Below are 26,616 nucleotides of genomic sequence, written 5' to 3' on the forward strand. Positions count from 1 at the left end.
GCAACAAGCCTCTGCTAGCAGCCAGTATCGGTTACCTAAGGGGAAACACTGAATTCCCTCAAACCAACACAGCCAGAGTCATCAGCTCAGCTGACTCTGACACTTCTGATATTTCATGGCAAGCTGGGGAGCAGTGTGAAGAGATACTGAGCTGTTGTCTGTGTTTCTGTTTCAGCTGAGTACTGTTTGTCAGTCCACTGTTATCCCTTAGTCTCCAAAATTCTGTTGTTTTTTTTTTTTTTTTTTTTTCCCATTTCACAAGCTGAGTTGCATTGCTGTGCAAAACCTTGTACTGATCTTGGACCTGGGCTTCTTTGGAAGTATCCACCTGACCTTCAATCCCTCTCAATAATGATTTAGCTTTCTTCACACGAGCTTCTTACTTTCCTATGAGATTTTGTAGTCTTAACCTGAACATCTTTTCTCGTACCATACATCATCTTGTAGTGTGGCAAAGAGTCTGTGGAAAAGGGTGGAAAACCAAGCTCTTGGACATGCAAGACCCTTGAAATCGAAGTGCTTTAGTGAATAGGAGCAATTGAATCAACTTGAAAGCTTGCTGCCACCAAAGGTGAAAAGTATCTCATAACTGGTTGAGTCTCTCACTGCACTATTCCCTGAACCACTTGGACTTGGTAAAACAGTAGCAAACTTTCCGCATTTTTTCCCCTCTATAAAAAACCCATTATAGTCGCTTACTAAAGAGTCTGGAAAACATCAGGTTAGGTAGAGAACAAATGAAAAATAAGTTTATGGGGCAAAGCACTGAAAGAAAGAACCTTGGGAAAGAAGAGCACAGAGGCTTTTGCCCACATGCAAGAGCATCCTTGTAAAACTGTTCCCCCAAACCCACTGTGAGGTTTCAGGTTGGTCTTGGTTAGTCTGGTTTACATTCTGCAAAGTGTTGTGTGTAGCTGCCCACAGGTCTCAGTTGCTAAATAGTAAGTTGCAAAATGCAGTCATCAGTTTCCTTTGTTGCCCCCACAGCCCATGCCAGGTAACAGAACACTCCTTGACTGCTGCCACTCCACCCTATGGATTGCATACCAAAATTATTCTCCATAGTAAAGTGTTTTTAGTCACCTGTTTTACCACTGAGTCTTTTCAGAGGAGCTCCTTTTTTTCCCCCATGAAAATCTCTTTTCTCATCTTATTTATCATTTTAACTCTTTTTTTTTTGGTCTTAACCTGTTCTTTACAAATGCAGGGGTTTTTTGTGTTGCATGTGATTGCCTAGGAGATGTCATCTGTGATTGTCACAACGGTTCTAAAATATTTTTCTAGCCTACTTGTAACTTTATCTGACTTTAACCATTTAATTAAAAATTGAACCACTTGTTTCTAAAATTAAAATCTAAAATCCATCACAGGGAAAACATTTCTGCTGTTGGCATTGGTCAGTGAGCTAAGACAGTTGTCCTGTTGTGAAAGAAATGAGCGTACAGCAGTGTGTGTAGCCTGATAGAAAGGGTGTTTATGAAGTTAATCTCCATACTGTTTGTACATATTTATCTTCACAGCAGTCCTATTAGGAATATTATCCATGCTCAAAAAAAAATATATTTTGAATTCTTTGGAAAAATTGTTAGAGTTCTAAAGGAAACTGAAAGTGCTGAGGAACTGTTAAATTAGGAATTTTTAATGGCTATTATAAAACAATTAGCAGTAAGAAATCATGGACTTGGCTGGAGGCATTTGGTTTCTGAAGCAAATCCAAAGGGTTCCAGGGATCCCTTCTGCTGATTCCTCAGGATTTCACCAGAATGAAGAGAGGACTTCCCATTTCATTCCTTAATGTTTTGGAATTGAGGAGAAGTACTGTTAATAGTAAGTAAATGACACTGACAGAATAATTTCTTCAAACTGAGTTGAAAGCTTCAGTTGTTCACTTAGAGAGAGTATAGTTGATCAAGAGTTTTTTTAGAGGGAAGACTAATAAAACTGGAAATTTAGACAAGATCTCTTTGTTTCTCTCTTAGAGCAGCTGTTTTGCAGCAAATACATGTGTTAATTATATGATTGCTGCAGCCATAACAGTGAAATCATTCCAGTCTGTTTTATGTTGCTCAGAGAAGTTGAAAATACATTGTTCTTAAACCCACTCAAAAAAAAATATGCAAATATAATGATTAGAAGGCATTCCAGCTATCTTTTAGAATTATTTTTAAGAGAGATGCCGCCCAAGTTTCTTTTCTTTAACCAAATAAATGTTAATTCATGTGCATTTAGGTAGCCAGTGAACAGTCATATCCCTGATTAGCATTGCCATCAACTGAGTTGATACTTGTTGCATCAAACAGCATGTGTAGGTATTTACCTCTGTATAATCAGGGCTGGAGTAACCAAGTCTTGAGTGTGAATATTCCTAAATTATTTCAGCTATAATGCAAGCCTTGCTCACCATGGTGTGTTGGAATATCTGGGACATTTGTACTGAATTCAGTATTTCAGGGTGTTCTACAGTAATGCTTTTCGTGATCATCTTAAGTAGATCAATGTTAATGGTCAAACTCATGAGAAATTCCCCTTTTTTACTCATTGTTCTAAGTTGTATCTATTCCTGTGGTGCATTAGCATGACCCATGTGGAAATTGTGAAGGTGGTAATGCTTTCTGATTATTTTCTGCTGGTTTTAAACTACTGGGAGAAACCCAAGTTGTCACTGGAATGAGTTAAGAATTTAAGATCTGCTCAGGAAGAGTGTACTTTTTTTTTTTTTTTTTTTTTTTTTTTTGTGACAGTTCCATCAGAGACGCCTGTGCCAAATGTCTGGGGTTTTGTGCATACTGTAAGGTAAACCATACCTTATATCCAGAGTATATTTCAACATGGTCCAAGGAAACAAGTTAGTGTGATCTGCACTTCCAGGACTTGTGACATGCAAAGCATTGCCATGGGCTCAGAAGACTTTCTAATTCCTTATCCTTCCATAAGAAAGTTGAATGCTACAATTGCATTCTTCCTGTGAGTCAGTGGGGGAAGATGCTTTCCAGCTGTGATGCATGATAAGAATTTTGTAGAGCTGGGGCAGTGATGGCAGTAGTATTGGAGCAGAGCAATTGAGGTCCTGCATATTAAGTGAGGTCTTCTGGCCTCTCTGAGGGTGAGTAAGGTGATGCTGGTAAAGATGCTGAAATTCAGGAATCAGTAATGGCTATGGTACCTGTCGTTTATCCAAAAACAGGCCGTTGATTTTAAAAATCAGGGCTTAGGTTCAAGTATCTGAAATTAGAGGAGCTTATGGATTTTACTGGAAGAGTTGTTTGTTTTAGTGGGGGGGTGGATTTTTGTTTTACTGATGCATGTCTGAAAGAAATAATGTTTTGGCAATATCTTGTAGTGTAGCTGGGGACTTACAGTCCATCACAGAGGCCTATTCCATACTCATAAGTAATATATTTTTTGAACATAGTGTTACAGGTATTGTTTATAAATTTTTGTTGATTGTTGACTTCCCCTGCTCCTGTCAGCCAGAGAAACAGCTTAGCATGCAAGATATTTAACCTGCTCCCTGATCATTTACAGTATATCCAAAAGAGCACCTGGGAAGCTACAGGCCCATTCGTTTTATTCCAGTCCCTGGAAAGAGTTCTCCTAGAAACCTGCAAGCCAAGGGAAGCAGGTGGTTGGGACAAGCCAATGCAGGTTCAGTGAGGGCAAATGGTGCCAGTGTGCTGCTGTACAATGAAGGCAAACAGGATCCTGGGCTGCATCCATGGGGACATTGGTCATCCCACTCAGGGCTTGTCAGGCCATAACCAGCTGTGTCTAGTTCTGGTCCCCAAATTCAACAGAGCTGCAGGGAGAGCGGAGAGTGCCTAAAGGAATGGTGAGAACCCACGCTGTGAGGAAAGACAGAAGGGGTTTGGTCTTTTCCCCATGGGGAAGAGAAGGCTCACATTTTTTCAGTATTCAGGGAGGAGGAGGGAGGCTCTCCCAGAACATGGATGGTGCCACATTGGAGAGGACAGGGGCAGCTGGTACAAGGTGCCTTGAGGGAGATTTCATAAGAAAGAATTACTTTACTGAAGCATATAGTGGAGTCCCTTCCCTTACTAGAAGTTTTCAAGATGTAACTGGACAGGATGCTGGATAATCTTATCTAGGCTTCTTTCCCCCCAAAAAATGGACCAGATGTTCTTTCAGGGATTGATTCTTCCACCTGGGCTGGTCTTGATTCTGTAGCTCTCTACTGAGAACTTCAATTGTGCTTATGAGTTAAGAGGAAAGATAATGGTCTGCACTCTGTCACCTTCATCTTAGTCCTTGTAGGAGTGGGCTCTTAGTTTGGTATTGATCTCAGCATGGGCTGATAGGGACAGACCCTTTCTGTGGGGGGCATCTCCTCAGTGCTGTGCACATGAACCTGTGCACATGAACCTGTGCACATCTGCTCAGCCTCTGCTGCCCCTGCCCTTGGTGCCCTGCACCTGAGTGCTGACCTGGGACTGCTAGTCTGCAGTTCTGCCAGGGTCCCAGCACAAGCTCTACACAGAGCTGAGCATGGTTTTCATAAATGAGATAGATTTAATGATGAAATTCTAGAGCTAAAGCAGTCAAGTGACAAGTTTAAACTACCATACATTCAAATCCCAGATTATCAAAAAGGTAAATTCATTGCATTAGCCTATTTATCCCAGTGATTACTGGTACTTAGAAGTGAATTGAATGCAAGGTATCTTTCTAACAGGAAAGACCCGTGGAATATGTCACTGTGCATTCCAGTCTGTAATTTTAAATTAGAAGTAGTGCTTCAAAGTTGCTATTTTATTGTTCTTGCTGATCACTAAGTGCAGCATTTTAAAATGAGACAACATTTTCAGCAGTAATTTGCTTACTTTGAATAAGCTGTATGTTCATATAGCTATAGGTTTGCATTCATTATTGTTTTAGGATAAACAAAGCCCATATTCTCCAAGCAGGATATCTGGTATTTTGTCTGAGGCCGTTTAATTTTTGCACTTCAAATTTTTTTTTTTCATGGAACTACTTGCTCTTTCAGTAAAGGTGGTGTTTGTGGTTACACCACATCTGTTTCCTGTTGTAGCTTATATTCTCAGTGTGATTTGCAGTATTCAGAATGGCCTCAGAATGTGAAACTCACACCACATTGTGGTTAAAAGCAGCATAAACCTCTGGAGACACTGCCTTGTAGCAGCTGAAGGTGGGTTTATTGTGCCTGGGATTCTGTGGGGACTCTCTGTGAGGAGCCTGATCCATGTGGAGCTGGGGAAAGGGAAAGAATCCAGCAAGGATTATAGCCTGGGACTTGGTTGTTGTCTGAGTTTGAGTATGTGAAAAGAGATGCTGAAATCCCTTGAAACTGGTTGTTAAGTGATTGTTCCTTCTTGCTTTATTCTTCTTGTACATATCACTCCTACATCCCTTGCCACTTCCCTTCTGCCTTACACCAGACTGTTTGATTCTGTAGCCAATAGATGTAATTCTATTGAAATCACCTAACATGCAGCCAAAGTCAGTGCAGACAACATGGTGCCATGGGGAAAAGAAAATATATATATGCTTGAAATACACACACACACACACACACATACATGGCTGCTCTCCTATATGTGTGTGCATATATATATATATATGTGTGTGTGTGTATATCAGATAAAATTGCAGTGGGAGCACTGTGGCAGGTATATGTAAATACTTTCAGAAAGGTGCATGTTTTGTCTAGGAGATGTGAAGCTGTATTTCAAAATAGCCTTTATGTGTCAAACCAAAAATTAATTAAAAGCAGATACTTAATCCTTAAGTCCCTTCTATTTTTCTGACTCTTTTCAGTATAGGGGGAAGCTTATTTGAACAGCTCTTAAAGTTTGCCAGAGTTCATCTCACACCACACACCTTCCAACTAATTTTCTTTGCCAGTAGTTTAGCACTCCCTTAAATAGAGAATTTTCTTTCCTTTTTAAATACAAGGCAAAAAATGTAATTTTAAAAAATGCTACTTTGTGATGGTGATGTTTTATTGCTTATTACTCTGTGGTTTTAGTTGGTTCACTTTTCAACATCCTTCCATTCAGTGCATCTTCCTAGTCTGGTCACTAAGCACTAATTGCCATGCATTAATTAGTTGCAAACAGATGGCTAATCTCTGTAGTTTAAGGGGGAGGGGGAAACAAGTCACCACAGACAAGTCATCTATTTTTCAGATATTAGTGCATTTGTAGGAGCATGCTGTATATTCTGCTGGACTGAAGGGTTTTGGTAAGCTAATTCCATAAAGTAATTATGACCATTCTTCAAAAGTAAATATGGAGCTTATTCCTACAATCCAGCAAATATGCAGCATCCCTTTAGGGAAATGTGCACATAAAGATTCAGTTCCTATTTTAATATACCAAAGTGCCAAAGTGCTGGGAAGTTTGACAAGGTATAGTTTTAAGGAGAAATTGAATTATTGTGAAGGTTATAGCATTTCTTCCACTTTTTAAAGGGAATTTATAAATATTTTATTATACTGTGTCCTGGGAAAGATGTGTGTTTCAGTTCCATTTCTCTATTCCTTTCCTCTCTTCTCATATATGCCTGAGTAGGAGTTGCTCCAAACTAGCCTTTACATTTCTTGTGATCTGGGAAGATATTTTGGCCACCAGCTATCATCAGTCTAGTCTGAGGTACTAAACCAGTTGATCCTGAAGGTTGTCATTGCATAAATCTTTGGGTTTGAGCCATGGGAAGGATGGGAAGCCATATAGATTTGTTTGTGGTTATCTCAGTTCCATAAGTGAGAGAGATTTGAAAACAGTCGTTTAATAAACCATCCCTTTTCCAGTCAGTTACGTAGAACATGCTTGGGAAGGATGCTTTAATGTTTCAGGGATTAATATGCACCTTGGATTTTATGAATCACATTGTTTCTGAAAGTTTTTGTATTGAGGTTGGTTGGAGGTTTTTTCCTGGTTTTTGAAGGCTCGTATACATACTGTAAACTTATGCTATGGCCTTGAAACAAGTAGAAATATTTCAGAAGGATTTTTTTCTGAAAAATTGCAGCACTGAACCATTTCTAAGCTTGTCTTAAAACATAGGACTCTTTACTCCTGTCAGTATGGTACATTTTATAATGATATTTGGCATTCATAAGGCACCTTGATCACTTGAACATGCATACATATGTTTAATTAATCCTTTCAGTGCCTCACTGAGGAAGTTAGGTATTACTCCCTTTTAGCAGTAGAGAAAAATGACACAGTAAATTCAAGTGTCTTGATCAAAGGCATGCAATTATTTACAGACTACAGCTGTTCCTTGTAGTAAAAAAAATTACTGTACTTAATTTTGAAGAATGTAAAACTGGTTCCTTATTCAGACTGGGGAATATAAATATACTCTGTAGATCTTCTTCACTGTTTGCCTCGCAGTATTTGTGTGGGGTCTTCTTTTAATGCTCTCTGTAACATGGGCAAAGCTCACTTGGGAGGGACTGTGGACTAGAAGATGCTGAGCCAGAACTCCATGGCCATTATAAATTTGTCTTCATTTGTGTAAAACACGGTGAAACACTCTTTAAAACTAAACCAAAACTCATGTCAGAAATGAGAGAGTCATAACAGGAGTTATGACAGAACTATTATTACCGAATAATAGTTCCTAATGCAAAGGTAATGAGCATTGTGTCATAATTCCACATTACTTATAAGACTAACTTCTAAATAAGGCTTTTAGAGTGAGTGCCTGTTAATAAAGAGTGTCGTCTTTTTTATTAGGGCACTGTGTAACATTGATAGCATTATAATGCATAGGAGATTATTTTTTAATTTGAAGCCTGAGCATGGAGCAGCTAGTTTGTTAATCTGCCAAGTAGTGGCAGGTTTATTCTATATATCTAAAAAGTTTGTCTGTATTCACAGGTCATGAATGCTAATGGAACTGGTAGGAGAGTCCTGGTGGAGGACAAGCTGCCTCATATATTTGGATTCACTCTGTTGGGAGACTACATTTACTGGACAGACTGGCAAAGGCGCAGCATTGAGCGCGTGCACAAGTGCACGGCAGAGAGAGAAATCATCATCGATCAGCTGCCCGACCTGATGGGCCTGAAAGCCACCAACGTCCACCAGGCCATCGGTGAGTGGTCTGCTGATCAGCCAAGGGACAGTGGGAGAGAAAATGTCAGCAGTGCTGCACTGCAGAGTTTTACAAATGGGCACAATTCAGTCCTATGGCATGATGACGGCAGGCTGCGGCTTGATAGGGTGGGTTGGGTGTTCTGTGTGGGGAGCTTCAGTTCTGTAGCTTGGAAGAATATCGTGCTGAACATGTGCTCCCAGTATGCAAAAGCTAAGAATGAGCCAGTTTTAGTAGTTTTTATGTTCATATTAGAAAATTATCTTTAAAAATACCTAGCAGTACTTCCTGCCCTGTAGCATTTGTGGTGTAAAAAAGCAGCATCTAGCTTTAAATTGCCTGTCCTAGGCTATCCAAGCATTGGTAGCAGTATAATTGTAACATCACAGTACCCGAGTATCCTGCTATGTGGATAAGGCTTGCAGCTTCTCGCTGTCCTGTCTGGATTGTACTGCAGGAAAGGAGTGAAATGTAGTTGATTTGTATCTTTGTGTGGCTGATGTCCCAAGGTATGTGTGTTTTGAATGCAGCCCTCTTTCCAGTTTGGCCATTGAACTCCTTAGTGCCAAGCCTCTCTTAGTTCCATTTGCAGCATGTGCAGGTACATAAGTGAGTATTGCAAAGAGCTGCTTTGCTTGCATCCTGGAGAGACCATTGAATGGATGTGAAAATAGCTCTGCAAGTTTTTTACCTGCAGGAATGCAAGGGGTATGTAGCTGGACCAGTGTGCTGTGAAAGGCAGGAGAACATACACCTACCATGCATTCAGTGCTTGTGCTGTGAGTTGGGATCACCAGTAGCTGTGGAAGACCAGATCCCTTTCCCTTGTGCTTGGTTTGTTTCTTGGCATGAGGAAAACAATCGCTGGCTTTCCAGCCAAGGAGAGGAAGGTCTAAAGGATTAGGAAATGAATTAAAAATAATTTGATCAGAGAATACAAAGAGAAAAACTGCGTGTTTGCTTGGAGGACTCATAGTGTGGCTGATGCATGTGAGGACTAGCTTCACCTTTCACGTGCAGTCAGTTTGCAATGGTTGCTTTTCCTCTCTCTGCCTGCTTAGGTACAAACCCCTGTGCAGAAGACAACGGCGGCTGCAGCCACCTGTGTCTGTACCGGCCGCAGGGCCTGCGCTGCGCCTGCCCCATCGGCCTGGAGCTCATCAGTGACATGAGGACCTGCATCGTGCCAGAGGCTTTCCTGCTCTTCTCCAGGAGAGCAGACATCAGGCGCATCTCCCTGGAAACCAACAATAACAACGTTGCTATTCCGCTCACTGGAGTCAAGGAAGCTTCTGCTCTGGATTTTGATGTGACAGACAATCGCATTTACTGGACTGACATTTCACTGAAGGTAGAGATTTAGTCCATGTTGGCTATTAAGCTGCTACATGCTCCTTGAGATCTTTAAGAGTAGGTTGATTAATGGGGTTTACAAAATTCAAGGGGTATGTAAAAGAGTTTCATTTTTAATTACATTTTCTGCAACTGACTTGAGACCTGTGCCAACAATAACTTATGGACTTCACAATTGGAAAATAATAGTAGTTAAAAACACAGAGTTTAAATGAGTCTGCAAGAGGTGAGTTGGCTGAACTCCCTAAGCATGATATTCTTTTGAGCAGTGTAAGTGATACACATAAGACTGATCTATAAACTGCCCTGCTGTCATAAACTGGCACAATTAGCAGGTTGTGTTCAAACTAGGAAGCAAACCAAAATCAGGAATTTGTTAACTTCTGATTAGTTGTGAGTATGAGGAGTGTGTGCAGATAGGAATATTGAGGACATGGAAAGGTAGCCCGTGTTTGCCAGGAGAATTCTGTACTATTCTAACATTTTCAGGCTTATCAGGGAATGCCTAAACTCTAATATATTATTAAAATGGAATTCTGGCTGTATCTGCTATCACAGGCTGATCCTGATGGCAGAATTTAAAAAAGTCCTTTGAATAAAAGCCCAAGAAGAGATTGTGCTTAGTGGAATTAAATTTAGCCATCAGTACTGAAGCTACTGAGCTCATCAGTCGTTTGGTTGTTTTGTTCTCTTTGCTGTTCTGTCCTGCACTTTTTTTCATTAGGCTGCTTTAAATAGTGTTCCGTGCTATAACATTGATGCTTTTGTATAGTCCTGGGAGAGCCAAAATATTTCCCCCTCGAAGTTGGCACTGAGTTATTAAGGTCACTTTGTCATGTAGATGCTTAATTCAACCAGACTAGTTATCCCATTTATTTCCCCAGTGAAATGCTATTGTAATTGACACAGAATACATTCACAGAGCTCAGTAAATCATTACTTCTGAATAGCAGCATTGTTTGCTTTGCAAATAAGTAGCATATTGTAAGATCCTCTTTCCTATGAGATGTCTAAAATCTGAAAGTGTTTAAAATTCAACAAAGCAAACAAGCAGCCCAGTGACAGACTGGTAAGTTTTCTAATTTGCCTGTGTATCTTTGTATCCCCGCAGACCATCAGCAGAGCGTTCATGAATGGCAGCGCGCTGGAACACGTGGTGGAGTTCGGCTTGGATTACCCCGAGGGCATGGCTGTGGACTGGCTGGGGAAGAACTTGTACTGGGCTGACACTGGCACCAACCGGATCGAGGTGTCCAAGCTGGACGGGCAGCACCGCCAGGTGCTCGTGTGGAAAGATCTCGACAGTCCCCGGGCTCTGGCACTCGATCCTGCCGAGGGGTAACTCGCTGATTTAATTCTGTGTTTATGAGCAGTGAAAAACAACATTGTAATGCTTCCTCTAGGGCATGGTAGTTAAGCGCTGCCTGGAAACCCTGAGAGGACTGAGCTGGGGAATGCAACCTGGTAATTTAGAGAAATACACTCTTAATGTCCTGAATAATCATTAAAAACACTAAAAAAAAAAAATCAGAGCAGCTTGTTAGAATGGGATTTATATTTAGTTTTTTTAATTAAGCACAGAATCAAAGTAGTTTTAGGTTTATGAAATTAATCAGAAAAGGACTATAGCATTGAAAGGAATATATTTATCGTTTTAAAAATTAGGATTCTTTTTATCACAAGTTAGGGTCCAATAAAGGTATTAAGTGATTTAATTTGAGGGTGGGAGAGCAAAGTTTATAGTCTAAGCCTAAGGAAGATATTTATTTCTTCAGATGAGGAAACCTTCTAGTTTGCACAGACAAGGGAAGAAGGACAGAGAAGGAGCGGAAACAATTATATTCACCTTTTTCCCAAATGAAATATTTTCTGAGAAAAAACTCAGTTGGATTGAAGTGTAACAGCAAAAGTAGGGCAATAAACAGGGAGAGGGAGGAAGGAATGGGGCAAGTCAAGCTAACTATTCAGCTTCTGAAATAGCTTTTCTACCCTGAAACGCTCACTTGACAGTAACTAATTACTGCAAAAACTTTTTGAGGTTATACCAATATTGCATAATTTTTCAAATGAAGGAACTTCCTTTGAAGGGGTTATGACATTATCACAGTTCCCAGTCACACTGTGAGAGCTACAGCAACTCTGAGAACTTGAAACACATTCCCTCTGCTTTATTGCAACAAGCTGGTGGCAATGGTCACCTCCAGTGGGATTCTAGATTGGATTCAGCCCTGATGTGCCAGGGGTTGCCTGGATGAGAATTCAACATCAGATTCTTAGATCCAGTTATTCATTTGTAACAAAAGGCTGCTATGGATGATTCTGGTTTTACACTGGAAGTAGGTTTTTCCCAAGGATTATCATCATTCAGTGTTTTGTCTCTTCACCACAGATCAGAAAAAAAAATTGGTCAGAATGCCCATTTTTCCTGACAGCAACAGCTGTATACTTATATATGTATGTATACTTATATAAATATACATACAGTATAGTTGTACTTTAAATGGAAGTTTTCAATGCATTGCTGCCATGAGGGCAGTTATAACACTTGGCTCCGTGCTGTGTCCAACTTGCAAAATTTATACACAAAGTACTTGCAAAATTTTTAAGAAAAATTTGCAAGTATTCCTGGTGTCTAGCGAATTTCTTTCCATCGATCATCAGTTTCTGAAGCAACCTTTCCTATTGTGCAGTTGGCTGGAACTGAATGACTTCCCAGGGGTTTGTTACTAGAGTTACTAAAACCCAAAAGCATAAATATTGAATAGCTGCCTGTCACTTTTATTTGGGAATTATATCAGCTTCATATTTTGGAAGAAGTGACTAACTAGCCATCAAATATATAATATACAAATATACATCCTATTCTACTGTGAAGTGCCTAAAGAAAATGTAGACATGTGCAAGTCTGTCCTTCTTCCAAATGAGGCTTAAGCTGGCATGTGAGTGTGTAATAATTGTATTTTTGCTCCAGTGGAAATGCCATACAGTTTTGTGTGTCTTGGCTGAGATGTAAGACACTTGTGCACGTGGCTGGTTCACTTAGTTGTGTGGACATGAGTAGTGGCACCTATTAACAAAAGTACCCTGCAGACCTACCTTTTTGTGTTCCTTCATTTGAGAGACAACTGACTAGAAACAGAAGATAAGTGCTCTGAAAAAACACCCTGCTAAATAATCAGATATAAATGAAGGTGCCTGACTGCCAGCCTCTGCCTCTTAAATGACATGCATGGATTAGCTCTAGCAAAGTGCTGTCACACAGAACTTGCTGGTGAAAATCCAAGCCCAAGTGGGAAAAAATCATGTTGGAAGTATTTTGAGGAAACTTGACTCACTTTCTTGCCTCCACTTTGAAAATAAAAAACCCCAAACTAATTTAGCACAGTGGGTCTTAATAAATGCTTGAATTTACAACTCTTATGCTTTCTAAGGATTTTTGTTTTGGTTTTCCTCTTGAGTTCCCTTGGATTGAATGCAATTCTTTTTCTTTCTTCCGTTCTTTTAATCAGGTTCATGTACTGGACTGAGTGGGGTGGCAAGCCAAAGATTGACAGAGCTGCCATGGATGGCAGTGGGAGGACCACGCTGGTGCCAAACGTGGGACGTGCAAACGGCCTCACCATCGACTACGCCAAGAGACGCCTGTACTGGACCGACCTGGACACCAACCTGATAGAGTCCTCCAACATGTTAGGTGAGCCCCACAGCCCTGGGCAGCATCCTAGGGGCAGTGCTGCTTTTTGCAGCTCCCTCATGGCAAATTGTGGCTTAAATAATGCAGAGATACACATCCTAAGAGAAAAATAAAATTTCCCGACCTCGCACGCCTTTAATGTTTGCTTCTATAATTCATGTTCATGTTCTACTGTGCTTAGCAAGGCCTCGATTTTCTTGGAAATGATTGGGTTGCTCAGAAAGTTAAAATTACACAAGGTGTGCATATTTCCAGTTATATGTAGGACAAAGATGTCATCTTGCAGTGTTTTGGAGGGTCTTGTTTTGCTACTCTCAAGAGCACTAGAAAATACATAACAAAGGTAGAAAGAGAGTCAACAAGAAGATAACATCTTATTCAACATGCAATTTAATGCAATTTGGTTTTATATCTTTGTTAGTATCCTCAGGCATTTTCTCCCCCTGTATTCTGTATGTTAAGGACCTTTTCCTGGCTAGTGCTTATCAGCAGGAGAGTTCTCTTGTGCTGGGGTCTGTGATGATTTTATAAACGGGTTACTTCAGCTAAATGGATGTGGAATATTTTATTCTTTCAGTGTTTCAGAGTACTGTGTAGGACCTAGGCCCTCTCAGATTTGCACAGTACCTTGTTTTAACCTCTCAGCACCCACAGGAGTGAACTGCCTCATTGTATGCTAAATTATTCAAATTAGCATTAACAATAGGCAATATTTAAGCATTAATAATTAGCCAGTATTTAATGCTAAAAGAGTTAGTCTGCTTTAAACAGTATGCTTGCAGTAGTGGAACAAAGCTAGAAAAAGATCAAAACAGGAAAATGCAGTATGGGAATTACATGTGATAGAAAAGCTTTTCTTAAGCTTGTCATACATTTCGGTGTGCTGTGGAGGCCTGCTCCATGTTTCCCTCTGAAATGTGGAACTGGAAACAGCATTAGAGCTTCTTTTTCCCTGTGCCTGTGGCTGGTGACAGCAGAGTGTGGGGCTGTGCATCCTTAACTTTTGTGTGCAAAGAGGGAATGACTTTGTGCTTCATAATCCCCTGTTCATTTTGTGTGACTACATAGCAGGAGGTACCATGATAATGAAGTGGTTGATAAAACAGAGTTGAAATAACTTCCCCCTGCCTCAGTTGAAATAATTTCCTGTCCTGCTCCTTAAGATCTCTTAACATTTCCACAGTATACACAAATAGCTGTTCCCTGTCCTGACTTTCTGGCTGCTCTGGAATGTTGTGACATTCCAGAGACAAGTTATTTTAGCCTTGTGCATTTAATTTTTCTCATAATGCAATGTAGTATTTTATTAAGTTCATAACAATTTTCTTTTTACAAGCAGTGGGGAAGGTGTGGTGCAAGAAATGCTCAACTGGAAATACAGTGTCAGGATCCTGCATTAAATTGAGAGGCATCCTGTCAGTTTTGGGAAGGAGGGAAAGGAGAGAATCTTTCTGAGAACCCGGATAATTTTTGAAATTGAAATATTTTCTTCAGTAAACTACATTTTTTTCTGTGAATGGCAAGCAGGATTAGCACATTTCTGTGATAGGCTCTGAGATTGCTTTTGACTACTGTACATTGCTTCGTAATTTACTCTTGTAATGATGAAATAGTAGCTTTAAAGTAATTGCATGGCAACCTTTCTGGGCAGGGGACATGTTCAACAGTATACTGCTTGTGCCCATGGAAGTCCACTTTTCTCTCCCTTCTTTTTGGACACAGGCCTTAACCGTGAGATCATAGCAGATGATTTGCCTCACCCCTTTGGCCTGACCCAGTACCAGGATTACATTTACTGGACAGACTGGAGCCGGCGCAGCATCGAACGGGCCAACAAGACCAGTGGCCAGAACAGAACCATCATCCAGTGCCACCTGGATTACGTTATGGACATCCTGGTCTTCCACTCCTCCCGGCAGGCGGGCTGGAACGAGTGTGCCTCCAGCAATGGGCACTGCTCCCACCTGTGCCTGGCAGTCCCCGTGAGAGGCTTTGTCTGTGGCTGCCCAGCTCACTATTCCTTGAACTCCGACAACAGGACCTGCAGTGGTAAGCCATGGGGAATGAACAGGAAATGCAGGAGCACATGTGTTTGGTGACCCGTGCCAGCATTGTACTTGGAGGAAAGAACAGTTTTACAGTTTTCCAGAAGTCATCTCTTACTGAGTTTTAAGACAAAATAGGATGTTGAAAGCAAATAAAAAAAAGAAAATAATCTTGCAACGTACCAATATCTTCATTAAATAAGAAGAATGGCTGTTAGTGAAATTTTCCAGTGGCTTGGCTACATCAGTGTAAACACAAAAGCTAAAAATGTTTTGGTTCTGTGTCTCTGTCAGACCCTCTTCAAGTGCTTACTTGCTTGTTTATTTATCTGCTTATATATTCCTAGTCTTGCCTGGCATAAAGGATATGTGATACTTTGGTCTGGATTCTAGACTTTGTGCAGCTTTTGTGGGGTCAGGATTTCATTCTGTAGTAGCTGTGTTTGCTGGCTGATGAGATGCTGAGGTGGGCCACTCTCAGACCTCTACAAGTGTTTTTCCTCAGTGAGGATGGGCTGGGCTCCATGGCTTCCCCAGCAGTCTGCTTCCTGATCTCAGTGCAGCCAAGCCCCATTTTTCTTTATTATTGTGCAGAATACAAACCACAAGGCCCCTCAGGCTGTGTGTAATTAGTTTCTAACCAAATAATTTATCCATCTCTCAATAACTGGCTGCAGTGAAGCTCTCATAATTTTGGCAGCAGCTCTGGATGGCTGATTTCCACTGGTGTCATTCACATTAGTCAGTGGGTGAAGAGATTCCTGGTACAGAGAGACAGATTGTATCTCATCCACATTATGCATGAGTAGAGACATCCAACTGTTGTCTTAAAGCCAAAAGCTGGGCAGATTGTTGCACAAATGCCACCTCATGGCATTTTTTGAAAACCATGCTTTTCAAAAAACTGTGCTTTTCTACTCCCCATGTGTTCTGTACTTCTCCTCTCCTTTTTTTACGACGATGGCACCTTGCATGACAGCTGGATTCTTGCACCCTGGTACTTTCACGTGTTTGTGCAAGTTAGAGGCACAGCTGGCATCTCTCTGATAGTGACTGGGATCTTCTAGGTGGAGGAGTTTGACTTCCAGTGGAGAAAAAGTAGCGGAATGATCAAAGGTCATGTTTTTCTTGTGAAAATGCTCCTGGAAACAGAGCAAGGAGCAAAATATAGGAAATACATTGCAAGCAAATAGAACCATCTCCCCATGGTAGAGTCCAGGGCTCTTTGTGGGGTATTAGGAGTTTTCCTCTGCCATATTCAAACCTGGGAAATTTCCAGCTTCTCATTTGTAGCTAATTGGAGATTTAGGCCTCTCTGTGTATAATTTAATTCCTTTTTTTGGACACTGTAATTGGAGCATGAATTGTTTTAACTTTCTTTTGCCTGTATTACTTGCTTATGTACCTCCTGAACATTATTAGTCCAGGCCCTGTCTAGAGGTCCTCCCTTCCAGAATACCCTGCTCATGCATGCATAGGTTCTTTTAATTATACTCTGGTGGGATCTCTTCAGACCTACCACGTGTCATGAAGTTGGAAGGCAGGGTTACACAGGAGACATACTCAATGCACTCCATTTGCCTGCTGCCAAAAATACAGTTAAAATATGTGACTGTTGGGAGGGAGAATGATGAAAACTGGAAAGGGATTTCTGAAATTGGTACTGTTTCAGAGATGTGGAGTCTCAAGGGGAGAAATTCTGCTGTTGCTTTTTATAATGAGCCATCAATTCAAAGTTGTAAGCCAGGCAGTCTTAGAAAGTGAGGGGGTATCTTTGGGGAAGAGTAGAAATAATTTTAGGTGCTTACATGTTTACCTTAAGTTTTTTCCCTTTCCATTGCTATGATAATTTCTTGGTAAGAATACTGATGTTTCTGAATCCATTATCTCGCTGTACACATTCATATAAACTTGTTTTTGCTTTTTTTTTTTTTTTTTTGTGCTTTCTTACACGGTTTAGAGCTAAGTAGAAGGCAGCTTAAATCATTGGAGAAGTGCTTGGAGGGAAAATAGAGATTTTCCAGAAAGCAAAAATACCTTGCAATTAGGCCTGATTGTTATAAGATGTTAGGAGAGAGTGTTGGTTTCCAAGGAAACTCCTCCCTGCCTCTTTTCTTTCCCAGCAGTCCGAATAGCTGTTCAAAGCTATGCTAAAATAACAAAGCAAGGTGATGATGTTCTCTAGGAGACTTTTGCTTCCTCCCCTTTCCCAGGTGCTGCATTACCTGTTTTACAGGCTGGTAAATGAATGCAGTGTCCCACTGCTAATCTTTCCACAGACTTGGGCTGTAGAGAATTGATTGTACAAATTTCAGGGAGGCTTCAACTGCATTTCTGGCAATTTGCTCTTGTACCATCTTGCACAGCAGTGGCTTCAGGTAGAGCATTATTGAAAAGAACCCTCTGAAAAAGGAAAATGCTTTCACTACCTTCTCTGATTTCTTTCCCAGTTATGTAATACAGAGATAATTTTTTTCAATGATGTATTAAATGCTTTGTGTACTTACTATAAGTTACAGCTGGTAAACTCCAGCTGTATGGGGTGTAAGAAATCTTACCTTCTGCTCTTTGATGGTATTTCTAATTACAAAGAACAAACATTTGTCCAGGAAATTTTTGCAGGGCAGAATATCAGATTTCTTTTTCTCATTGCAGGTTGTCGTTCTCAGATAACCACCTAGAAATAGTAAAAATACATAGCTTTGAGAAGAGCAAATGCATTTTTCTCCAAAAACACAGCCTCGTACACAGTTAAGAAATTTTCCTGTGAATTAGTTGTTTCATTCCAGTACAGGCAGAAAAAGGAATTGTAGGAACAGGACTGAACCACTGTCAATCTCTTTTCCCTGAAACATCTAAATAAGGAACCAGTGCTGGCTTTTTCTTACCTTCCTCTGCAAGTATGAATGCACCTAGCAAATGGTTGAACTTCAATATAGTGGAGCTGCATTTCCCTGAGACCCCTTTAGAAAGAAAATGGACAGTTCTTTGAGAGGCATAATTGGTCATTTTTCTTTGAGATGCTTTTGACAGAAGTCTTCGCATTCACTAGTCCTGCCACTTAAAAAAAGTTGATCTTTGCCTATCACATTCACATACAAACATTTATAGTAAAAAGAGTTAATTTGAAAGTCTTTCATACTCATCAGATATTGGGATTGTTATGTTTTGATTTTTTGTTTGGTTTTGGCAAAGGAAGGGGGAAAAGGGGAATGAAATAAATGTCTGGTTACGGATTGCAGTTGTCATTCTTAAACATAAAAATACCCAGTGTTATTGCCACGTGTAACCCTTTCAACCCCTTTTCTTTTTTTAACCCATCCAGCTCCTACCACCTTTCTGTTGTTCAGCCAGAAGAACGCGATCAATCGCATGGTGATAGACGAGCAGCAGAGCCCAGACATCATCCTGCCCATCCACAGCCTCCGCAACGTCCGCGCCATCGATTACGACCCCCTGGACAAGCAGCTCTACTGGATTGACTCCCGGCAGAACATCATCCGCAAGGCCCAGGAGGATGGCAGCCAGGTATCCTGAGGGGGTGGGACTGCTGAACAATGACTGCTTGTGTGGGGATAGTTCAGATGCACCCCTAGGTTACTGTCCCTTGTGTCCCTTGGCAAAACGGAATTTTCTGGAGTCCTCAGTCATCTGAGTAAATCCCAGTAATCCAGTAAATCTGGGAGCTGCAGCAATAAATAAAACACAGAAAAACAAGGCCAGCCTGAGCATACTGTTGTTCCCAGCACATTATTTGCTCAACACTGTCTTTTGTCTGGAAGCTGTTTGAAGCCCATATTTGAGATACGAAACGTGGAAGGGAAGGTTCTTGGGAGAAACGGGGATGTGACAAAGGTATGTGAGCAGAGTGCAGGGGGAGATCCTCTGAAACGAGGAGGCTGGAACTCTGTGAGCACACTGCTGTGTCTGGAGCCTCCCAGGTTCTGGAGCAGATAGGAAGAGAGATGTTGTAAATCACAGGGGCATGGAGTGACTAGATTGAACCTGTAAAACATGTAGCAGGCTTGGGAAAATGTACTTGACTGGAGAATACAGAGAAAGTAGAGTAGGGTAGAAGGCAAAAGGTAATACAGGCTGTGGTGGCTCAACCCTGGCTGGAGGCCAGACACCCACCTAAACCACCCTGTCACTTCCCTCCTCTGCTGGACAGGGGAAACAAGATACACCAAAAGGCTTATGAGCTGGGATAAGGGATTACAGTCTGTTCACCACACTTTGTTCAGCCACTGTTTCCTCCTCATTGAGAGGAGTCTTCTCCCTGCTCCAGTGTAGGGTCACTCCCACCAGAGATAGTATTGCGTGAACTTCTGCTTCCAAAATGAGCCCTTCCTATACTTAATGAACTGCTCCAGTGTGAGTCCTTCCTATGGGGTGCAGTCCCTCAGGGTCCCTCACAGGGTCACACATCCTACCAGGAAACCTGCTCCAGTGTGGGTTTCCCATGGGGTCACAGCCTCCTTTGGGCATCCCCCTGCTCCAGCAAGAGCTCTTCCAGGGGCTGCAGTGGATCTCTGCACCTTGGTGCCCTCCATGGGCTGCAGGGGCACAGGGGAGTCCTGGAACAGCTCTTGCCCTTCCTTCCTCACTGCCTTTGGTGTTTGCAGGGCTGTTCCTCTCACATATTCTCATTCCACTTTTCTCTGACTGCAATTGCTTCTGCCCAATAACTTTTTTCCCTCTTAAATATGTTATCCCAGAGGTGTTACCAGCATCCCTGATTGGCCCAGCCTTGGCCACTGGTGGGACCATCCTGGATTCGGTGGCGTTGGCTCTGCTGGGCATGGGGGAACCTTCCAGCACCTTCTCAGAGAACCCATCCCTATAGCACCCCACCCCAACCAAAACCTGGCCATACAAACCCAATATGCAAGTTTAGTGAGGTTAACTGTGACCAGTAACTGCTTATTTGATTTTTCATTTTAAAATAGATCTTTTCTTACTGATTTTTTAAATGTGGGATGAGCGAGAGACTAAGATGAGCAACACAACACAAGAGAGGTGCTATATTCCAGTTGAATTTTAAGAGTGTGGTTTCTGGTGGTGGGTGTGGTAGTAGTTGGATCCTGCTGTATGCCCTTCAGCCTTAACTCTTAATTTAGCAATGCTTTTAATTTTGGAATATCTAAATAATAGCCAAAACTAGTCAAAGCCACCATGTTTTTGCCAGCTTCAGCAGAATAAACAAATGGAAGACTTGCAGGCACACCATTTCATGGAGGTGACAAACCAAAAAAGTTAGGCAAATTTTCTGGTGAAGTTTATTTGGAGGTGAGAGGGTAGAGGCTGCTCACTTCATAACCATGGCTTCCAAAATGGTTATGTAGGACATGTTTACTGATTTATTAATCCTCTTCAGAATTTTAGAAAAGTTCATGAAATCTGTTGATGAGGTTCTTTCTAAAAGTGATAATAATTAAAAAAGAAGAAAATGGCATGCCAACTCCAGAAGTCTAGACCAGTAGAAGGCAAGACCATGAACTAGTAAGGTGTTAGCTGGAAATGCTCTGAAGTCAGTGTTGTACACTGGCTGGTGTCTTTTCCATCTTTGGCAGAGCTGCCTTCATTAACCACCCTCATGTCCTCCATCTGAGATGGCAGCAATGGTGGACAAGAATGAGGCCAGCGTTTCAAGGGCTGTCTGGCCTCACTTTGCCTTTGTTTTTCTCTGCTCAGCTGCAGCTTTGGGAATTAGTGGTGGTACATTTCTATTGTAGAGTGTTAAATATGCTGGGTTTGGGTCTATCCAAACTGAACTCTTGAGTTGTCGTAAAAGTAGAGCAAATACAGGAGCTGACTCTGGACCTTGAACACAGAGACAATTTGGACTTACTGGTCAAACTTGCAAAGTCTTACAAGCTGCAGTCAGCTTGTGTGATTGCCATTACAGCAAACCATCAGAACTAAGTGTCTCTATCTTATCAAAGGTGTTGATGTGGCAACAGAACCTGGGTCTCTCCTTACTTCATGCTAATATTTTGGCTGTCTCCCTTTTCTGAGCAGTATTTAGACATGGTGCATCCATAGCAAATAAAGTTATTCACATTAGATTAAGATGAAATGTTCTCCTGTGTGTTGTTTATCTTTCCTTTGCAGAGCCTCACTGTTGTGACAAGTCCAGTTCCCAATCAGAACCTGGACATGCAGCCCTACGACCTGAGCATTGACATCTACAGCCGCTACATCTACTGGACCTGCGAGGCCACCAACGTCATCAACGTGACTCGCCTGGATGGGAGACCCATGGGAGTGGTGCTCAAGGGGGATCAGGATAGGCCCAGAGCCATTGTGGTGAATCCAGAGAAAGGGTATGTGGGGAAACTCAGGCCCAGGGTTTTGAGAATCAAGTTGTTTTCTTCTTACTGCAGCTTGTTTTCTGTTTGTCAGAATGAAAAACAACTTTGACATTTGTTAAGATGTCTTGGATTTATAGCAAAAATGTGGAAAGATCAAATTAACCTTTTTTTTCCTCTAATCATTCCTGTTCCAGATACATGTATTTCACCAACCTCCAGGAGAGATCTCCTAAAATTGAGAGAGCAGCATTGGATGGAACTGAGCGAGAAGTCCTTTTTTTCAGCGGTTTGAGCAAGCCCATCGCCTTAGCTGTTGACAGCCAGCTGGGCAAGTTGTTCTGGGCTGACTCAGATCTGCGCAGAATTGAAAGCAGTGACCTTTCAGGTAGAGTAGCACCTTAATTCAGTGACTCATTGGTGTGGTGTGGGTGTGGGGGAATGCAGAGAAAGGTGTCATCTTTTCCTTCCTACTATAAACAGTCTGTACTATGATTCTAATCACTCCCTGAATTCCCAGCCAGGGAATGTGCATGATTCATGCAGCGTGTCTTTACAGTTTCATGACTCTGTGATTTGCATTATTAATTGCTACACATGCTATTTACTTTGGTTTCTCACTGCAAAACCTTCGTGTAGTTTCCCAAAGTCAGTTGACGAATAAATAGCAGCAGTTTTGGAAAGGGGACAAACAGGGTTGTTTTTAAAGGCATTGCTTTTGGTGCAGTAATCTGTCAATCAGAGGAAAGTTCCCTGTTAGTGGAAAAATATGTCCTGCAGAGTTGAAGCAGCAGGTGTCCAGGTTACTTTTGTACCTGTCATATGGGTTGAAAAGATGTGAGAAGGATAGACAAGATGTAACATCCCTCTGTCCTCAAAAGACAAAAACCTTCCTCTTCCAGCTGTGGAATTCTCCTTGCTTGCTCCCCAAGATTGGTTTTGCTGCTTTTCTCGCCTCCTCTATGAGTTCATTCAGCCCATTTAACAATAACCTAACAACATTAGACAGAAAAAGACAAATAGAGAATGGTGTTCTCTTGGCTTGGAAAGCTGCATTGGTTCAGGACAGAGTCCAGCAAGCAACCAGAAGTGGAGCAAGAGAAAAGGCGAAAATTATATGGCCCAGATTGGGTAAGAAAGACAAATGTCTTTCATTTACCAGCCTAATCCAGCAAAGTGCTGGATCAGCTCAGCTGCCTCATGTAGCATCAGTACTAATTTGTGATACAGATTGGGCTGGATGTGAGAGCTGAAAACATAAAAGGAGTTATGACAGCTTGCAGTAATGTTTGTGGTAATGTCTTCCACTTATGACATGGTACCTTCATTCAAAGTAGCAGCATGTAACCCTGTTGACACCACTTGGATTTTCAGCCTTTTTTAAAGTTCCTAGAATAAGCTTTTGGTTTGGAAAACATTTTGTTTTTTCTAGATGGTTGGAATTAAAGCTCAGAAAGACAGTAATTTTTTTCAGTGGTGTGTTACTGGAAGATGCAGGGTCACTACTGAACTGTGATATGATGATTGTTTGCTGTTTTAAAATGCAAAACACAACCTGAGTTAGTGAATTATTAAAGAACAACAACAAAAAAAAGTGCTGTGGTGTTGTTTGGTACATTCCAAGCTGTCCCAGATCCAGGGTTTGCATGAGTAGAGTAACAGGCAGGAGAATATTACATGTGCTTTATTTCTTTGTCTGTCATCTGCCTGAAATTAGGACACCAGACAAGGAGATGGGTCTAATTTCTAATTCAGTCTAGCTTTAATGATTCTGCTTCTGTTTTTTTTTTTTTTTCCTTAAAGATGTGGCTGCTGGATCACCAATGTTATGTAGTAAAAGTTTTTACTTTACAAACCATATTTCGAAGAGCACAAGAAAAAACCATTCCAAAACCTCCCTTGCTTTTTGCCATTTGCACCACAAATAGATTGCTATAATCACCACAATAAATTGCTGACTGCTGAGATGCATTCCCATGTTTAGGAATGCTGATTAATAAGCTCTTTTGACCAGCAGAGTAATTTTTCTGCATGTTAGCTTCTTAAAAACATTCAGTCTCTTGCTCTGTCAGTTCTGTAGATTCCAGTACCCATGAAGACAAGGACAGCTAGAATGCCTTTTATGTGATGTAGTCCTCCTTTTCCTCCCTGTCCTTCAGGCATGCAGTTAGGACTTGGTTATTCTGCCCAAATGGGAGATCCTATTGAAGTTAACCAGATTCTTCACATGATTAAGGGGTTGTTTATGAAAAGATGACTGGAATTAGCTCCCTGCCATGGAAACTATTTGGAAATTAGTTCTTCTATTCCAGAATAATTAGTGTGATTTGGAAATGTCTAATGATTCTGGAATTAAGTAATTTTTATTTGGAAATAGAATGAGCTATGGGTGTGTCCTGATTTTTGTATTTATTTGGTTGGTTTTAAGTCTTTTTATAAATGGTATTGCTGGAAAGGGGATGGTGATGCCAGGAGACAAAGCTCCTCTTAATCATGTCTCCCTTTCATCTGACATTCCCAATAAAGGAGACTAGCACCCTGATGAGTCAGCTTCGGGTTTCATTGTTGGTTTGTGGAAGAAGGGATTTAATGTCTCAATTTAGTCAGAAATAGTCAGTTACACATGGTCACAAATATTAAAAAGCAAGATTAAGACATTAAGCGAGTGAAAATATTAAGCTTCAGAGTTTTAGGAACATACTGCAAAATGCCATGCTGATTGACATGGGCATGGCAGAGCAGGGCATGTACAGACTACATTTGGGTAGGTCAAGGTTTTAGCTTTTGTATTCCTTCCTGTCTTCCTTGCATTTTGCCCTATTCTCAGCTTAACTTTATTTCTCAAGATGCAGGTTTCTGTTTCTTACCTTTTCCTGACAGAATTAGTCATGTTATTGGAGTTTAATAGATGGTTGCAGTTATTTAGGTTGACTTACATCACTCAGTCTATTAATTTCTACATCAGTCTGGGTATAACCTCCTTCAGAATTCATCAACGTGTTTTCTTAATCAGATCATTGCTGGTGTTGCTCCAAAGTGGTGGTGAGAGCCCAGCCCAGCTGATTTGAATTCCCATGTTTTCCTTCAGGTTTTAGTGCTTGGTAAATATTTGGAAGGTTACTTAACTTCTGAGCTCTCTGTGCATTTAATGAAAAGGAGATAAATACATTTTTCATAGTTTGTTTCTAAGTCATCATCATTGATATAATGTTGATTAAATTCTCAAACAAAAAAACCCTTCATGCCACTAAACAAAGCAGAGAGGGATAGAATTTATTCAAAGTATAAAATCATGAAGTACATGTGTCTTCTGTCCTGTAAAGTTATCTTAGATGGCTAAGGTAGATTTTTCTCCCATGGTATTTAATTATTTTAGTATATGTGTACAGAACAAAAATATAAAAACCATGGGTAAATCATTCTATGGATGAACAATGTAAAGCTGTAGTAAAAGTGAAAAATAAGCACAGTAGTGAGCTCAGATATCAGAAATACCACGATTTTGAGGTAAATTTTCAAGCTTTAGCTTGACTTGTGTGATCCTATTTCAGCTTCTCAAAATTGAAGCAGATTCCATGTGCTTTGCAAGTAATTTTGTGCTCAGAATCTGATCAACTCACTGAATATTTGACTATTAATGAGCACGTCATCGTGTTAAATAAAGGAAGCATGGATTAAGCCTCCCTCCTGAGCCCTCAGGTTTTGACTAACATTTTTCTTCTGTGTGAGTTACAAAGCCTTCACTGTCTTCAGAGTTTAGTGATACTTTTAAAGCAACTGTTGACTGTGTTCTGTTCATGTGGAGAGTTAACCATGAAATGTGACAGTTGCTCTTGACTGTATTAATGCCAGAAAATCTGGCATAGAAATCAACAGCCACTCTTCAGAGGTGTAAGGCCTCTTGTCTGCTCCTGGTGATTGCTAAAGGAACTCAGGAAAGTAAGGCTTTGCTAGAAAGAAAGGAGCATTCCCAGTTTAGCACTAATAGCTTAGTGGAGGTAATGTAGCTGAAAGAAAAGAACATGAGGAAGTCAGAAGTGTTAATCTCATCATTCATGTGAGAAGTCCTAATTACCCTGCTTTCACTTGGAATTTATCTTGTATGGGTTAGCTGAAGCCAATAATCCATTTTCTTATTCCCTGTTGTATGGCAAGACAAAGCAATTAATCTCTCAAAAAAGGGAAAGAATGAAAAGAACTACTGATTTCCATCATATTGATAAGAGACTGGAAAGGCTCATGAGAGATGAGCCCCTCCACTCCAGGTGCTTCTTAAATACGCTGGATATTTTTTGAGCACAAAAACTCTCTTCTTGGTGAAAGCTGAAAAAAATGTATTTGATCTGTCTGCAAAATGCATTAGTCTTGCATCAGAGGACCCAGAATTGCCTGGGTTTTTGTAGCAGGCTTAGCCAGTAGCATAAAAATAGTGAAAAATAATGGTGTGAGTAGTGTAGGAGATGTTTCTGACAGTTTTGCCTAGTTGAACCAAAGCACTCTCTCCCTTCTGCAGGTGCTAACAGGATCGTTCTGGAAGACTCCAATATCTTGCAGCCTGTGGGACTAACTGTCTTTGAGAACTGGCTGTACTGGATTGACAGGCAGCAGCAGATGATTGAGAAGATTGATATGACCGGTCGAGAAGGACGTACAAAGGTCCAGGCTCGCATTGCACAACTCAGTGACATCCACGCTGTGAAGGAGCTCAACCTTCAGGAGTACAGTGAGTGCAATCCCTGCTTGCAGGTGCAAACAGAGCCTCTGAGACTCGAGCCAAGAGACACGAGCCTGTTGTGCCTTGTTGCTGATCAACATCAGTGCAGATGGAGGGGGTGAAAAGTTGGTATCGGTGCTGTTAGGTTGTTTCCTTCAGGCACTTGGCAACTGACTGGAATTCTATCACAGCTCCAGCATCATGTTTTGTTGCTGATGACAACTTGATTGGTAGTCCCATCCAGGCACCTGGCATTTGAGTGTCTCTAGACACCGTGGAAACATCCTGTTATCCCTAAGAGAGGACTTTCTGGATCATGCTGGTGCATTGCTATTGGGTGTTCACTGTCTAGGCAAGCACAGCTCTCAGGGCCTGTCACCAGCTGTCAGTGTTTCAGTGCACTGCCTGCCTTGAAGG

General features: G+C 41.1%; 1 protein-coding gene across 2 annotated transcripts in view; it reads left to right on the top strand.

The window, feature by feature from the left end:
• The window catches only part of LRP6 (LDL receptor related protein 6), a 118,123-nt gene that overhangs the window by 75,236 nt on the left and 16,271 nt on the right, over window positions 1-26,616 (top strand). For both annotated transcript variants that reach the window (XM_064421103.1, XM_064421104.1), the window contains exons 8-16: window positions 7,866-8,082; window positions 9,144-9,433; window positions 10,547-10,773; window positions 12,945-13,129; window positions 14,852-15,178; window positions 18,500-18,702; window positions 21,289-21,500; window positions 21,683-21,873; window positions 25,999-26,208. In XM_064421103.1, the coding sequence (XP_064277173.1) occupies window positions 7,866-8,082; window positions 9,144-9,433; window positions 10,547-10,773; window positions 12,945-13,129; window positions 14,852-15,178; window positions 18,500-18,702; window positions 21,289-21,500; window positions 21,683-21,873; window positions 25,999-26,208 (2,062 nt within the window). The remainder of the gene's footprint in view (window positions 1-7,865; window positions 8,083-9,143; window positions 9,434-10,546; window positions 10,774-12,944; window positions 13,130-14,851; window positions 15,179-18,499; window positions 18,703-21,288; window positions 21,501-21,682; window positions 21,874-25,998; window positions 26,209-26,616) is intronic.

Source organism: Passer domesticus, chromosome 5, assembly GCF_036417665.1.
Source record: "Passer domesticus isolate bPasDom1 chromosome 5, bPasDom1.hap1, whole genome shotgun sequence".
Lineage (NCBI taxonomy): Eukaryota > Metazoa > Chordata > Aves > Passeriformes > Passeridae > Passer > Passer domesticus.